General features: G+C 42.7%; 1 protein-coding gene across 1 annotated transcript; it reads right to left on the reverse strand.

Annotated features, from left to right (window-relative positions):
- Positions 1 to 265: 265 nt before the first annotated feature.
- zgc:64002 (Nicotinamide N-methyltransferase) lies at positions 266 to 9,612 on the reverse strand. Its single transcript, NM_001146502.2, is given in 4 exon segments — positions 266 to 1,140; positions 1,831 to 2,038; positions 6,791 to 7,027; positions 9,576 to 9,612. Coding segments are annotated over 3 exon segments (774 nt in total). The 5' UTR covers positions 6,933 to 7,027; positions 9,576 to 9,612; the 3' UTR covers positions 266 to 716.
- Between the last annotated feature and the right edge of the window lie 6,820 nt (positions 9,613 to 16,432).

Here is a 16,432-nt window from a genome sequence, read left to right on the forward strand (position 1 = left end):
TAGGAGTGTTGGTCTAGGATCATGTCTCAGTGTAGGAGTGTTGGTCTAGGATCATGTGGGGCTCAGTGTAGGAGTGCTGAGAGAAAAGCACAACACACACTGGTGGGTAAACAAAGAGAGCTATTTTTAATCTGGAGAACACAAATAGGGAGGGGAGAGAGAGAGAGAGAGAGAGGGAGAAGAGAGAGAGAGAGAGAGAGAGAGAGAGAGAGAGAGAGAGAGAGAGAGAGAAAAAAGGAGAGAGAGAGAGAGAGGAGAGAGAGAGAAACAAAGAGAGCTATTTTTAATCTGGAGAACACAAATAGCAGGAGGGAAATAAATCATAGTGTTCCCTCCACCGTCACATGATCCCTCCTGATTTGTTTTATTCAAAGTGGCGTCTGTGGTCGTATACCAGACATTTATGTCTGACAGGAAAAGGAACATTAGGGACTGAGTGTGGCAGGTAGTTAAATCTGTGTCCCAAATGGCAGCCTATTCCCTAAATGTAGTGCACTAGTTTTGACCAGAATCCATTTGGGATGCAAAGTGAATGTTCCTGCCTGACATGTTGCATGTGTCCGTTTCTATCTCTCCCTGTCCCGGATAAATTATGTTTGGAAAGAAATGAGAGATAATAATAATAATTATATTAATCCATTCCAAAACACAACCACAGTGTAGTACATAGAACAAAAACGCTGATCATAGTTCTGACATAAACATACAAGCGGTGATCAGTGTTTGATGGCGATGAGATGGAAAGAAGCCGCGTAGTCACACTTGTGGTTGCTGTCCCGGTCCTCAGCCTGCTGCAGAGTGAACTCCTCCACAGACAGCCCCAGCTTTGACAACGTCTCAGTGATGAACTCCTCACTCAGGTTGACACAGTCAAACCTCTGCTCTCCCACCGTGTAGAAGGTCTCGTCCAGGTCCCCGATCAGGACCAGGACCCCTCCAGACCTCAGTAGGTCCACCATGGAGGACAGCGAGCGGCGGTAGGACTCACGGTCCTTACACGCCGCTTCAAGGCACAGCGAGGAAAGGACGCAGTCCGCCGGTGGAACCGTGACAGGGTGGAACGGGTTCTCCAGGCAAATGTCGCACTTTAGAACCTGTTTAACCCTCTGACGGAGAGTGTCTGTGATGATCGCTGGGGTTCTGTTGAGAGCAAGAGACAGAAGGAGAATGTGTTTTTTATTTATTTTTATAAGTAAATAGAATACAGTGATTACAAGAAAGAAATGAAGTGAAAAGAAGGATGCCTACATTTACAAAACATTTTTTAACCATAGTTGAAACCGTACAAGCTCACTTCTAACCCGTATCTGCACTGTAAAAATACAGTACATTTTACAGTAAGTTTCTTTGGAATGTATGGTAACATACTGTACCTTTTTTTTTTACAGTAACTTTCAGGTAACCAGGTGCCAGTAAGTTAGTGTAAAAACCACTGTCACGTCCTGACCAGCAGAGGGAGTAATTGTATTAGTTTTGGTCAGGGCGTGGCAGAGGGTTTGTGTTGTGTATGCATTTCTATGTTCTGTCTAGTTTAGTTTTTCTATGTTTAGGATTGGGTGTTGGACTCTCAATTGGAGGCAGGTGTTTCTAGTTGCCTCTGATTGAGAGTCCTATATATAGGTGTGTGTTTGGTTAGGTTGTGGGTAGTTGATTTTGCACTGCTGTATGTGAGTACCTAGCCTGTAAAACTGTCGGTCTGTCGTTCTCTTTTGTTTATTGTTTTTTTCGTGTTCACGTGTATTGAATAAATTATCATGATGAGCACGCAACCCGCTGCGCCTTGGTCTTCTCTCCAGTACGACAACCGTTACAACAACAGGGTTACTGTACCTTTTCCTCTCCAGATCACAGACATACTGGAGGTGAGCGTTCCAGTCGAAGCATCCCTCCTCTGCTTTCAGCCACTTCTCAATCTCCTTCCTGTTGCTGTCCACGTAGTCCGACACCACAATCTCATCATAGTACTCACAGGCACTGATCAAAGTGTGGATGGTTGGCCCTGTACCCACCTCTATCAGCCTCTGGCCCCTGTACTTCCCTGAGGAGAGGAACAACACAGTTTCATTCATTCTCAGTTGATATTTATTTAACTGTCCATTAGGTAGCCTAGTGGTTAGAGCGTCGGACTAATAACCGAAAGGTTAGAAGATTGAATCCCCGAGCTGACAAGATAAAAATCTGTCATTGTACCCCTGAACAAGGCAGTTAACCACGCTGTTCCTAGGCCGTCATTGAAAATAAGAACATGTTCTTAACTGACTTGCCTAGTTAAATGAGGATTAAAAAAAATACATAGAGTGCATTCGGAAAGTATTCAGACCCCTTCCCATTTTGTTACATTACAGCCTTATTCTAAAATGGATAAAATACAAACATTTCCTCATCAATCAACACACAATACCCCATAATGATAAAGCAAATACAGGTTTTTAGACATTTTTACAAATTTATAAACAAACACCTTATTTGTATTTATTATGGATCCCCATTAGTTTCTGCTAAGGCAGCAGCTACTCTTCCTGGGGTTTATTATGGATCCCCATTAGTTACCGCCAAGGCAGCAGCTACTCTTCCTGGGGTTTATTATGGATCCCCATTAGTTCCTGCCAAGGCAGCAGCTACTCTTCCTGGGGTTTATTATGGATCCCCATTAGTTCCTGCCAAGGCAGCAGCTACTCTTCCTGGGGTTTATTATGGATCCCCATTAGTTCCTGCCAAGGCAGCAGCTACTCTTCCTGGGGTTTATTATGGATCCCCATTAGTTTCTGCTAAGGCAGCAGCTACTCTTCCTGGGGTTTGTTATGGATCCCCATTAGTTCCTGTCAAGGCAGCAGCTACTCTTCCTGGGGTTTATTATGGATCCCCATTAGTTCCTGCCAAGGCAGCAGCTACTCTTCCTGGGGTTTATTATGGATCCCCATTAGTTCCTGCCAAGGCAGCAGCTACTCTTCCTGGGGTTTATTATGGATCCCCATTAGTTCCTGCCAAGGCAGCAGCTACTCTTCCTGGGGTTTATTATGGATCCCCATTAGTTCCTGCCAAGGCAGCAGCTACTCTTCCTGGGGTTTATTATGGATCCCCATTAGTTTCTGCTAAGGCAGCAGCTACTCTTCCTGGGGTTTGTTATGGATCCCCATTAGTTCCTGTCGAGGCAGCAGCTACTCTTCCTGGGGTTTATTATGGATCCCCATTAGTTCCTGCCAAGGCAGCAGCTACTCTTCCTGGGGTTTATTATGGATCCCCATTAGTTCCTGCCAAGGCAGCAGCTACTCTTCCTGGGGTCCAGCAAAATTAAGGCAGTTTTATACAATTTTAAAAACATTACAATACAGTCACAGATTTCACAACACACTGTGTGGCCTCAGGCCCCTACTCCACCACTACCACATATCTACAGTACTAAATCCATGTGTATGCATATGTCTGTGCCAATGTTTGTGTTGCTTCACAGTCCCCGCTGTTCTATAAGGTGTATTTCTATCAGTTTTTTTATCTGATTCTACTGCTGCATCAGTTACTTGATGTGGAATAGAGTTCCATGTAGTCATGGCTCTATGTAGTACTGTGTGCCTCCCATAGTCTGTTCTGGACTTGGGGACTGTGAAGAGACCTCTGGTGGCATGTCTTGTGGGGTATGGATGGGTGTCTGAGCTGTGTGCCAGTAGTTTAGACAGACAGCTCGGTGCATTGAACATGTCAATACCTCTCATATATAAAAGTAGTGATGAAGTCAATCTCTCCTCCACTTTCAGCCAGGAGAGATTGACATGCATATTATTAATATTAGCACTCTGGGTACATCCAATGTGCAGCCCTGTTCTGAGACAATTGCAATTTTCCTATGTCCTTTTTTGTGGCACCTGACCACACGACTGAACAGTAGACTAGGGCCTGTAGGACCTGCCTTTTGATAGTGTTGTTAAGAAGGTAGAAACTAGGGCATGTAGGACCTGCCTTGTTGATAGTGTTGTTAAGAAGGTAGAAACTAGGGCCTGTAGGACCTGCCTTTTGATAGTGTTGTTAAGAAGGCAGAACAGGGCTTTATTATAAGACAGACTTCTCTCCATTTTAGCTACTACTGCATCTGTATGTTTTGACCGTGACGGTTTACAATCTAGTGTTACTCCAAGCAGTTTAGTCATCGCAACTTGCTCAATTATTTATTACAAGATTTAGTTGAGGTTTAGGGTTTAGTGAGTGTTTTGTTCCAAATACAATGCTTTTAATTTTTTTAATATTTTGGGCTAACTTATTCCTTGCCACCCACTCTGAAACAAACTGCAGCTCTTTGTTGAGTGTTGCAGTTATTTCAGTCGCTGTAGTAGCTGACGTGTATAGTGTTGAGTCATCCGCATACATAGACACTCTGGCTTTACTCAAAGTCAGTGGCATGTAGTTAGTAAAAAATTTAAAAAGCAAGGGGCCTAAACAGCTACCCTGGGGAATTCCTGATTCTAACTGGATTATATTTGAAAGGCTTCCATTAAAGAACACCCTCTGTGTTCTGTTAGACAAGCCATAACACGTGTTTTTCCAACAGCAGACTATGACCAATAATGTCAAAAGCTGCACTGAAATCTAACTAGACAGCCCCCACAATCACTTTATCATCAATTTTCTCTCAGCCAATCATCAGTCATTTGTGTAATTGCTGTGCTTGTTGAGTGTCCTTCCCTATAAAGCATGCTGAAATTCTGTTTTCAATTTGTTTACTGTGAAATAGCATTGTATCTGGTCAAACACTATTTTTTCCAGAAGTTTACTAAAGGGTTGTTAACAGGCTGATTGGTCGGCTATCTGAAGGAGGTTTTACTATTCTTGGGTAGTGGAATGACTTCTGCTTCCCTCCAAGCCTGGGGGCACACGCTCTCTAGAAGGCTTCAATTGAAGATGTGGCAAATAGGAGTGGCAATATCATCCGCTATTATCCTCAGTCATTTTCCATCCAGACTGTCAGACCCTGGTGGCTTGTCATTGTTGATAGACAACAATACTTTTTTCACCTCTTCCACACTGACTTTACGGAATTCAAAAGTACAATTCTTGTCTTTCATAATTTGGTCAGTTAAACTTGGATGTGTAGTGTCAGTGTTTGTTACTGGCATGTCATCCCTCAGTTTGTTTATCTTGCCAATGAAAAAGTCATTAAAGTAGTTTGCAATATCAGTGGGTTTTGTGATGAATGAGCCATCTGATTTTATGAATGAAGGAACAGAGTTGGCTTTTTTCCCAAAAATGTAATTTAAGGTGCCCCAAAGCTTTTACTTATCATTCTTTTATATAATTTATCTTTGTTTCATAGTGTTTTTTATTTTTATTTTTATTTCATTTAGTCACATCATTTCTTAATTTGCAGTACGTTTGCCAATCAGCTGGGCTGCCAGACTGAATTGCCGTACCTTTTGCCTCATCCCTCTCAACCATATAATTTATCAATTCCTCATCAATCCAAGGGGAATTAACAGTTTTAATGTAAGTATTCAGACCCTTTGCTATGAGAGTGTACATTGAGCTCAGGTGAATTCTGTTTCCATTGATCATCCTTGAGATGTTTCTACAACTTGATTGGAGTCCACCTGTGGTAAATTCAATTGATTGGACACGATTTGGAAAGGCAACACACCTGTTTATAAAAGGTCCCACAGTTGACAGTGCATGTCAGAGCAAAAACCAAGCCACGAGGTCGAAGGAATTGTCCGTAGTGCTCTGAGACGGGATTGTGTCGAGGTAGAGATCCGGGGGAAGGGTACCGACAAAAAACGGCTGCAGCATTGATGGTCCCCAAGAACACAGTGGCCGACATCAATCTTAAATGGATGACTAGTCAGGGTCGAGGCAAAGATGAACGGAGCAAAGTACAGAGAGATCCTTGATGAAAACCTGCCCCAGAGTGCTCAGGACCTCAGACTGGGGGCGAAGGTTCGCCTTCCAACAGGACAACAACCCTAAGCACACAGCCAAGACAACGCATGAGTGGTTTTGGGACAAGTCTCTGAATGTCCTTGAGTAGCCCAGCCAGAGCCCGGACATGAACCCGATCGAACATCTCTGGAGAGACCTGAAAATAGCTGTGCAGCGAAGCTCCCCATACAACCTGACAGGATCTGCAGAGAAGAAAGAATGGAGAAACTCCCCAAATACAGGTGTGCCAAGCTTGTAGCGTCATACCCAAGAAGACTATAGGCTGTAATCGCTGCCAAAGGTGCTTCAACAAAGTACTGAGTAAAGGGTCTGAACACTTATGTAAATGTGATATTTCAGTTATTTATATATTGATGCATTTATAATTTTATTTTTGAAAAAGCTGTTTTTACTTTGTCATTATGGGATATTGTGTGTAGATTGATGAAGAAAAAACAATTTAATACATTTTAGAATAAGGATGTAACGTAACAAATTGTGGAAAAAGTCAAGGGGTCTGAATAGTTTCAGATTGCACTTTACATACTGCTACACTGGATAGATTGATTTCAAGGTCTGAGATCAAGACATATTGTTGTTACCCAAAAGTGTGACACCAATGACCTTATCAATACACCTAAACACACCAATTACCTTATCAATACACCTAGACACACCAATTACCTTATCAATACACCTAGACACACCAATTACCTTATCAGTACACCTAAACACACCAATTACCTTATCAGTACACCTAAACACACCAATGACCTTATCAGTACACCTAGACACACCAATTACCTTATCAGTACACCTAGACACACCAATGAAGTTACATACTGTTGGAATCGATGACACAGAGTGACCTACTGTTCCTGTTGTCTACCTGTTGAGAAGGTCTTGCTGAGCTGACAGAGGACGAAGGAGACGAAGCGGCTGTTGTCTTTCTGGCCCGGGACAGCAGCAAACTGATAGCAGTAGTTGAAGTAGGTCTTTGGGTCAAACTTGTCCTGGTGGCACTCTCCCATGGTGGTGGGGGTGTGGTGGGGGTGTGGTGGTGGTGTGGTGGCTGTTCAGGTGTTCAGGTGTGTGACTCGGGATGGTGGTGGGAGAGGTGCAGTACCTGTGAGAGAGGGGGAAAACAATAGCTCAGATAGTGTGTACTGCCCATCGCCCATTGTGCAGAAATGTCACTTTTTCCTGACACCAGGGAGGCTGTCTAAAGTCCCTGCTGTGTGTGTGTGTGTGTGTGTGTGTGTGTGTGTGTGTGTGTGTGTGTGTGTGTGTGTGTGTGTGTGTGTGTGTGTGTGTGTGTGTGTGTGTGTGTGTGTGTGTGTGTGTGTGTGAACTACAGACCTATAATCACAGGCTGATATCTGACCAGTCTCTGTGGAGTACTATTAGATCTCATTGAGGCGTCCTGTGTGGCTCAGTTGGCAGAGCATGGTGTTTGCAATGCCAGGGTTGTGGGTTGGATTCCCACGGGGGATCAGTATGGAGAAAATGTTTTAAAAAATGTAAGTAGCTCTGGATAAGAGTGTCTGCTAAATGACTAAAATGTAAATGTTTCTAGTGAAAAGCCAAATGTCGTCTTGGACCTGTCAGACAGACACACTCTTGTAAAGACATCACTTCAGAGAAACAGAAAGTTAACTGTGTGAAAGCAGGGTAAATATACTGCCACCTCCTGGGCAGGAGTTTGAACATCACCAACAAATTATGTTATACTGCCACCTCCTGGGCAGGAGTTTGCAACCGAAGACAACTTTTTTGAATAAAGTATTTTGACGGACACTTTCTCTCCCCGACACCAATCAACATTCACGGAATACCCAACTCTAGCCAAATACAACTGTTTCAGTTCATTGAAATAGATAAAGTTATTTAAAGTGGCAATCAGCAGTTGAAACAATAACAAAAGCGATCTCACCATCGACGTTTCGGTATAAATCTGGGAGTTGGGGCTGAATAAATCGAACTACTCTCAAATTCAAAGACAGAGCGATGGACGCAAAGACTGACCATCCATTATATTAAATTAATGTTTCTAATATGTTCTAGTTTTAACCACTTTTTTTGAGGCTATACAATGTTTGTTTAAAAAAAGCATTTTCGTAAAACAAGGTTTTATTTTAGGTTCTGATGGCGTACAACAGTTTGAGCTAAGCTCATAAGCCATTTCTAAGTTATATTTAAGCAGTAACACATGAGGTGGTGTGGTATACGGCCAATATACCACGGCTAAGGGCTGTTCTTAGCCCGAGGTGCCTCATTGCTGTTGTAAACTGGTTACCAACATAATTACAGCAGTAAAAATACATGTTGTGGTATACGGTCTGATATATACCACGGCTGTCAGCCAATCAACATTCAGTGCTCGAACCACCCGGTTTATAATCTTCAATAATCAAATGGGTACATATCATTAATTTATAAATCCAAAAAATGGATGTGGCGAACTGCTGATTGGCCCTTTGAGATCGTCTCTGTCTGACCTGGTGAGTGAACAGTATTTACCCCCCGTTGGTCACCTGAGGGAATGGTATCAACAATGGAAACATGACAACAGGCACAATAGGACAGACAGATATAGTGTAGTTCTACTGTGTATTACATGAAAACCCACACTGCCCACTGACAGACCTTCTTCAACTCCGTGCTGTGATTCGTTGACACTAGTGCTCATGTTAATGCGCCCAGAAACGTATTATAGGTGAGCTTTCTTGCTCCATGCTGACCGCGCAACGCGGCGTGCTAGACCATTTCAACCGCCGGGGGGGGTGGCCCAGTTGTACTGTTAGACATGGGCCAGTTACATTAGACGTTATTGTTGTCGTATCGTTTTCTTCACTGCATTAGCAGGTAAAAGACCATGTTCATAATCATCATCATTTGCCATTTACATTTTAGTCATTTAGCAGACGCTCTTACCCAGAGCGACTTACAGTAGTAAATGCATACATTTTTTTGTACTGGTCCCCCGTGGGAATCGAACCCGTAACACTGGCGTTGCAAACACCATGCTCTACCAACTGAGCCACAGGGAAGGCTAGCTTTGCCACAGGTTTGTCTAATAACGGATGTAAAAAAAATATTTAATACTCCACATTTAGGGGGGGCCACAACGGGGTCTAAAATTGTTGTCACAGGGGCACTGCCCCCCCCCCCCCAGAAGCGTTAGCGGCTAAAGGGTAAGGAATATATTAATAAACTCCAGCTGGCCAAGCTACAGAATGTATTTCGGGGAGTTCTGTAGAAACAACAGCAGGGGGCCAGGAGCGCCTGACTATTTTCATTTAAAAAAATATATATATATATATAAGAAATATATCATTCAGTAATGATTTTTATGAATGTAAGAAAAAAGTTCAACTACACATAGGAAACTTTGAAACAAGGCAAGTGCAGATGGATTGCGGACTGTAACCTAAACTCTCCAAATGTCACAGCAGTGCTGTTTCAGGAAGAGCAACTCCAGACAGCAGGGTGATATGCAACGGTTACATGTAGACATTTAAGAAAAAAAAAAGAAAATCACATTTACAAGAGAGAAGACGTTGAACAAATAGTTAACCGCTCAAAGTAATAGTAGTTCATAGTAACACGTGCTTAAATAAAATAGTGTGGCGTGTCGGAGGACGGCACGAGAGACGGAGCGACGGAGTACTTACAGGCTGATCCGGTGAGCGTGCGAGACATTCCAAGAAGAGTCCTGTGACTACACCCTGACGGAAAACACCCTTACGGAAAACCGGCTGAACTGGAATAACACCTTGTGTGTGTGTGTGTGTGTGTGTGTCTCTCTCTGTATGTGTGTGTGTGTGTGTGTGTGTCTCTCTCTCTCTCTCTCTGTGTGTGTGTGTGTGTGTGTGTGTGTGTGTGTGTGTGTGTGTGTCTCTCTCTGTATGTGTGTGTGTGTGTCTCTCTCTGTATGTGTGTGTGTGTGTGTATGTGTGTGTGTGTGTCTCTCTCTCTGTATGTGTGTGTGTGTGTGTGTGTGTGTGTGTGTGTGTGTCTCTCTCTGTATGTGTGTGTGTAGTGGCTTCCTTTCCTCTTTACCGTAGCCACTGCCCAAGCCTGAAGCGGGGTTGTTTGGTACTCATACAGTCCACACTCAAGGTTTCCAAACGGCCAAACATTCAATGTGATCCAGGGGATATGGTGCAACAAAAATGTTTATTCTTCTTATATCTAACAGAAAAATGATTATCCAATCAACTTAAAACATAGATTACTTGATATGGAAAATACATAATATGACCTGTATGTCTGTATGGTCAAAAAACTATACCGCTCCCGCGTCTAGCAAGGACTCCTCCCCCCGAAGGCCCAACTACCTGCCTTTATCCTAACACACTTACCGCAGTATAATGAATGGGCAAGAGGGGGGGACAAAAACTAAGTTACACTAACAACAAATGAATACATCTCAATCAGGTAAATATAAATCATAAAATGTACGTACCTAATATTTCATCATATACATTCATATTTACACAAATATACATGGAGCTCTGAATGTTCTGTCTTTTATACAAATATGTCCAAATCGGCTCTAACAGTGTGTGTGTGTGTGTGTCTCTGTGTATGTGTGTGTGTGTGTGTATGTGTGTGTGTGTGTCTCTCTCTGTAGTGTGTGTGTGTGTGTCTCTGTGTGTCTCTCTCTCTCTCTGTGTGTGTGTGTGTGTCTCTGTGTATGTGTGTGTGTGTCTCTGTGTATGTGTGTGTGTGTGTGTGTGTGTGTCTCTGTGTGTCTCTCTCTCTGTGTGTGTGTGTGTGTGTGTGTGTGTGTGTGTGTGTGTGTGTGTGTGTGTGTGTGTGTGTGTGTGTGTGTGTTTGCCAGATCAGCACTAGAACATGTAAAGAACAAGAACATTGTTTATGAACTCAAAAATACATAAACACATTTTATCCACCATATGTTTTTATTAACATTTAAGAAAGGAAAACCCACACCGCTCTTGCTTGTATTACCCCCCAAGCCATAAGACTCCTGAACAGGGAATCAAACCTAACCGGGCTATCTGCATTGTGCCCCCCCGACCCCTCTTTTACACTGCTGCTACTCTCTGTTCATCATATATGCATAGTCACTTTAACCATATCTACATGTACCTACTACCTCAATCAGCCTGACTAACCGGTGTCTGCATGTAGCCTCGCTACTGTATATAGCCTGTCTACTGTATATAGCCTCTCTACTGTATATAGCCTCTCTACTGTATAGTGCCTCTCTACTGTATATAGCCTCTCTACTGTATGTAACCTCTCTACTGTATATAGCCTCTACTGTATACAGCCTCTACTGTATATAACCTCTCTACTGTATTTAACCTCTCTACTGTTATAGCCTCTCTACTGTATATAGCCTCTCTACTGTATATAGCCTCTCTACTGTATATAGCCTCTACTGTATATAGCCTCTACTGTATACAGCCTCTACTGTATATAACCTCTCTACTGTATATAGCCTCTCTACTGTTATAGCCTCTCTACTGTATATAACCTCTACTGTATATAGCCTCTCTACTGTATATAGCCTCTACTGTATATAACCTCTCTACTGTATATAGCCTCTACTGTCTATAGCCTCTACTGTCTATAGCCTCTCTACTGTATATAGCCTCTCTACTGTATATAACCTCTCTACTGTATATAGCCTCTCTACTGTATATAGCCTCTCCTGTATATAGCTTCTCTACTGTATATAACCTCTCCTGTATATTTGCTCTCTACTGTATATAGGCTCGACTGTATATAACCTCTCTACTGTATATAGCCTCTCTACTGTATATAGCCTCTACTGTATATGACCTCTCTACTGTATATAGCCTCTCTACTGTATATAGCCTCTACTGTATATAGCCTCTCCTGTATATAGCCTCTACTGTATATAGCCTCTCTACTGTATATAACCTCTCTACTGTATATAGCCTCTCTACTGTATATAGCCTCTCCTGTATATAGCCTCTCTACTGTATATAGCCTCTCTACTGTATATACCCTCTCCTGTATATAGCCTCTCTACTGTATATAGCCTCTCTACTGTATATAGCCTCTCTACTGTATATAGTCTCTACTGTATATAGCCTCTCTACTGTATATAGCCTCTCTACTGTATATAGTCTCTACTGTATATAGCCTCTCTACTGTATATAGCCTCTCTACTGTATATAGCCTCTACTGTATATAACCTCTCTACTGTATATAGCCTCTCCTGTATATAGCCTCTCTACTGTATATAACCTCTCCTGTATATAGCCTCTCTACTGTATATAGGCTCGACTGTATATAGCCCCTCTACTGTATATAGCCTCTCTACTGTATATAGCCTCTACTGTATATAACCTCTCTACTGTATATAGCCTCTCTACTGTATATAACCTCTCTACTGTATATAACCTCTCTACTGTATATAGCCTCTCCTGTATATAGCCTCTCTACTGTATATAACCTCTCCTGTATATAGCCTCTCTACTGTATATAACCTCTCTACTGTATATAACCTCTCTACTGTATATAACCTCTCTACTGTATATAGCCTCTCTACTGTATATAACCTCTCTACTGTATATAACCTCTCTACTGTATATAGCCTCTCCTGTATATAGCCTCTCTACTGTATATAACCTCTCCTGTATATAGCCTCTCTACTGTATATAGGCTCGACTGTATATAGCCCCTCTACTGTATATAGCCTCTCTACTGTATATAGCCTCTCCTGTATATAGCCTCTCTACTGTATATAACCTCTCCTGTATATAGCCTCTCTACTGTATATAACCTCTCCTGTATATAGCCTCTCTACTGTATATAGGCTCGACTGTATATAGCCCCTCTACTGTATATAACCTCTCCTGTATATAGCCTCTCTACTGTATATAACCTCTCCTGTATATAGCCTCTCTACTGTATATAACCTCTCCTGTATATAGCCTCTCTACTGTATATAGTCTCTACTGTATATAGCCTCTCTACTGTATATAGCCTCTACTGTATATAACCTCTCTAATGTATATAGGCTCGACTGTATATAACCTCTCTACTGTATATAGCCTCTCTACTGTATATAGTCTCTACTGTATATAGCCTCTCTACTGTATATAGCCTCTACTGTATATAACCTCTCTACTGTATATAGGCTCGACTGTATATAGCCTCTCTACTGTATATAGCCTCTCTACTGTATATAGCCTCTCTACTGTATATAGCCTCTCTACTGTATATAGCCTCTCTACTGTATATAGCCTCTACTGTATATAGCCTCTCTACTGTATATAGGCTCGACTGTATATAGCCTCTCTACTGTATATAGCCTCTCTACTGTATATAGCCTCTACTGTATATAGCCTCTCTACTGTATATAGGCTCGACTGTATATAGCCCCTCTACTGTATATAGCCTTGCTACTCTTATTTTCAAATGTCTTTTTACTGTTGTTTTATTTCTTTACTTACCTACACACACACACACACACACACCTTTTTTTCACACTATTGGTTAGAGCCTGTAAGAAAGCATTTCACTGAAAGGTCTACACCTGTTGTATTCGGCGCATGTGACAAATAAACTTTGATTTGATTTGTTTATTATCTATGCATAGTCACTTTAACTCTATCTACATATTACATACATATTACCTCAATTACCTCGATTAACCGGTGCCCCCGCACATTGACTCTGTACTGTAACACCCTGTATATAGCCTCCACATTGACTCTGTACCTTAACCCCCTGTATATAGCCTCCACATTGACTCTGTACCGGTACCCCCTGTATATAGCCTCCACATTGACTCTGTACTGGTACCCCCCTGTATATAGTCTCCACATTGACTCTGTACCGTAACACCCTGTATATAGCCTCCACATTGACTCTGTACCGGTACCCCCTGTATATAGCCTCCACATTGACTCTGTACTGGTACCCCCCTGTATATAGTCTCCACATTGACTCTGTACCGGTACCCCCTGTATATAGCCTCCACATTGACTCTGTACCGGTACCCCTGTATATAGCCTCCACATTGACTCTGTACCGGTACCCCCCTGTATATAGCCTCCACATTGACTCTGTACCGGTACCCCCTGTATATAGCCTCCATATTGACTCTGTACCAGTACCCCCCTGTATATAGCCTCCACATTGACTCTGTACCGGCACCCCCTGTATATAGCCTCCACATTGACTCTGTACCGTAACACCCTGTATATAGCCTCCACATTGACTCTGTACCGGTACCCCCTGTATATAGCCTCCACATTGACTCTGTACCGGTACCCCCTGTATATAGCCTCCACATTGACTCTGTACCGGTACCCCCTGTATATAGCCTCCACATTGACTCTGTACCGGTACCCCCTGTATATAGCCTCCACATTGACTCTGTACCGGTACCCCCTGTATATAGCCTCCACATTGACTCTGTACCGGTACCCCCTGTATATAGCCTCCACATTGACTCTGTACCGGAACCCCCTGTATATAGCCTCCACATTGACTCTGTACCGGTACCCCCTGTATATAGCCTCCACATTGACTCTGTACCGGTACCCCCTGTATATAGCCTCCACATTGACTCTGTACCAGAACCCCCTGTATATAGCCTCCACATATTTTTTATTTTCAATTTTTTACCCATCTATTTTTTGCTTAACACATATTTTTCTTAAAACTTCTTTCATCATTGTTGGTTAAAGGCTTGTGAGTACGCATTTCACTGTAAGGTCTACACCTGCTTATTTCGGTGCATATACAATTTGATTTGATTTGAGTTATAAGCTTGCCAACTAGCTACAACCATGTTAAATTAACTCAGAGAATAGACCTAGCTAGCTTAGTAAAATATATAGCTATCTTGCAGGTGTATAGCTAGCAAGCTGGTCTATAGGTAGCTAACTGGTCTATAGGTAGATAGCTGGTCTATATGTAGCTAACCGGTAATAGGTAGCTAGCAGGTCTGTAGCTAGCAAGCTGATCTATAGGTAGCTAGCAGGTCTATAGGTAGCTAGCTGGTCTATAGGTAGCTAGCAGGTCTATAGGTAGCTAGCTGGTCTATAGGTAACTACCTTGTCTATAGGTAGCTAGCTGGTCTATAGGTAACTAGCAGGTCTATAGGTAGGTAGCAGGTCTATAGGTAGCTAACTGGTCTATAGGTAGCTAGCTGGTCTATAGGTAGCTAGCAGGTCTGTAGCTAGCAAGCTGATCTATAGGTAGCTAGCAGGTCTATAGGTAGCTAGCTGGTCTATAGGAAGCTAGCTGGTCTATAGGTAGCTAGCAGGTCTATAGGTAGTTAGCTGGTCTATTGGTAGCTAGCTGGTCTATAGGTAGTTAGCTGGTCTATAGGTAGCTAGCTGGTCTATAGGTAGCTAGCTGGTCTATAGGTAGCTAGCTGGTCTATAGGTAGCTAGCTGGTCTATAGGTAGTTAGCAGGTCTATAGGTAACTAGCTGGTCTATAGGTAGCTAGCAGGTCTATAGGTAGTTCGCTGGTCTATAGGTAGCTAGCTGGTCTATAGGTAGTTAGCTGGTCTATAGGTAGCTAGCTGGTCTATAGGTAGTTAGCAGGTCTATAGGTAACTAGCTGGTCTATAGGTAGCTAGCTGGTCTATAGGTAGCTAGCTGGTCTATAGGTAGCTAGCAGGTCTATAGGTAGCTACCTGGTCTATAGGTAGTTAGCTGGTCTATAGGTAGCTAGCTGGTCTATAGGTAGCTAGCAAGCTGTTCTATAGGTAGCTAGCTAGCTGGTATATAGGTAGCTAGCTGGTCTGTAGCTAGCAAGCTGATCTATAGGTAGCTACCTGGTCTATAGGTAGTTAGCTGGTCTATAGGTAGCTAGCAAGCTGATCTATAGGTAGCTAGCTAGCAGGTCTATAGGTAGCTAGCAGGTCTATAGGTAGCTAGCAGGTCTATAGGTAGCTAGCAGGTCTATAGGTAGCTAACTGGTCTATAGGTATCTAGCTGGTCTATAGGTAGTTAGCTGGTCTATAGGTAGCTAGCAGGTCTATAGGTAGCTAGCTGGTCTATAGGTAGCTAGCAGGTCTATAGGTAGCTAGCTGGTCTATAGGTAGCTAGCAGGTCTATAGGTAGCTAGCTGGTCTATAGGTAGATAGCTGGTCTATAGGTAGCTACCTGGTCTATAGGTAGCTAGCAAGCTGTTCTATAGGTAGCTAGCAAGCTGTTCTATAGGTAGCTAGCAGGTCTATAGGTAGCTAGCAGGTCTATAGGTAGGTAGCAGGTCTATAGGTAGCTAGCAGGTCTATAGGTAGCTAGCAGGTCTATAGGTAGCTAGCTGGTCTATAGGAAGCTAGCAGTTCTATAGGTAGCTAACTGGTCTATAGGTATGTATAGTCTTGCTAGCCAAACCAGGTGAAAAACATTGTTTGAGCTACTGTAACTTTAAAATATGTTGGGGCGTGGTTTAGAAAGACAGTCAGTATCTGATTTGACCGTTTGCCTCATGCAGCACGACACATCTCCTTTGCATAGAGTTGATCAGGCTTCTCACCGTGGCCTGTGGAATGTTGTCCC

Source organism: Salmo salar, chromosome ssa04 (genome assembly GCF_905237065.1).
Source record: "Salmo salar chromosome ssa04, Ssal_v3.1, whole genome shotgun sequence".
In the NCBI taxonomy this organism is placed as follows: Eukaryota; Metazoa; Chordata; class Actinopteri; order Salmoniformes; family Salmonidae; genus Salmo; species Salmo salar.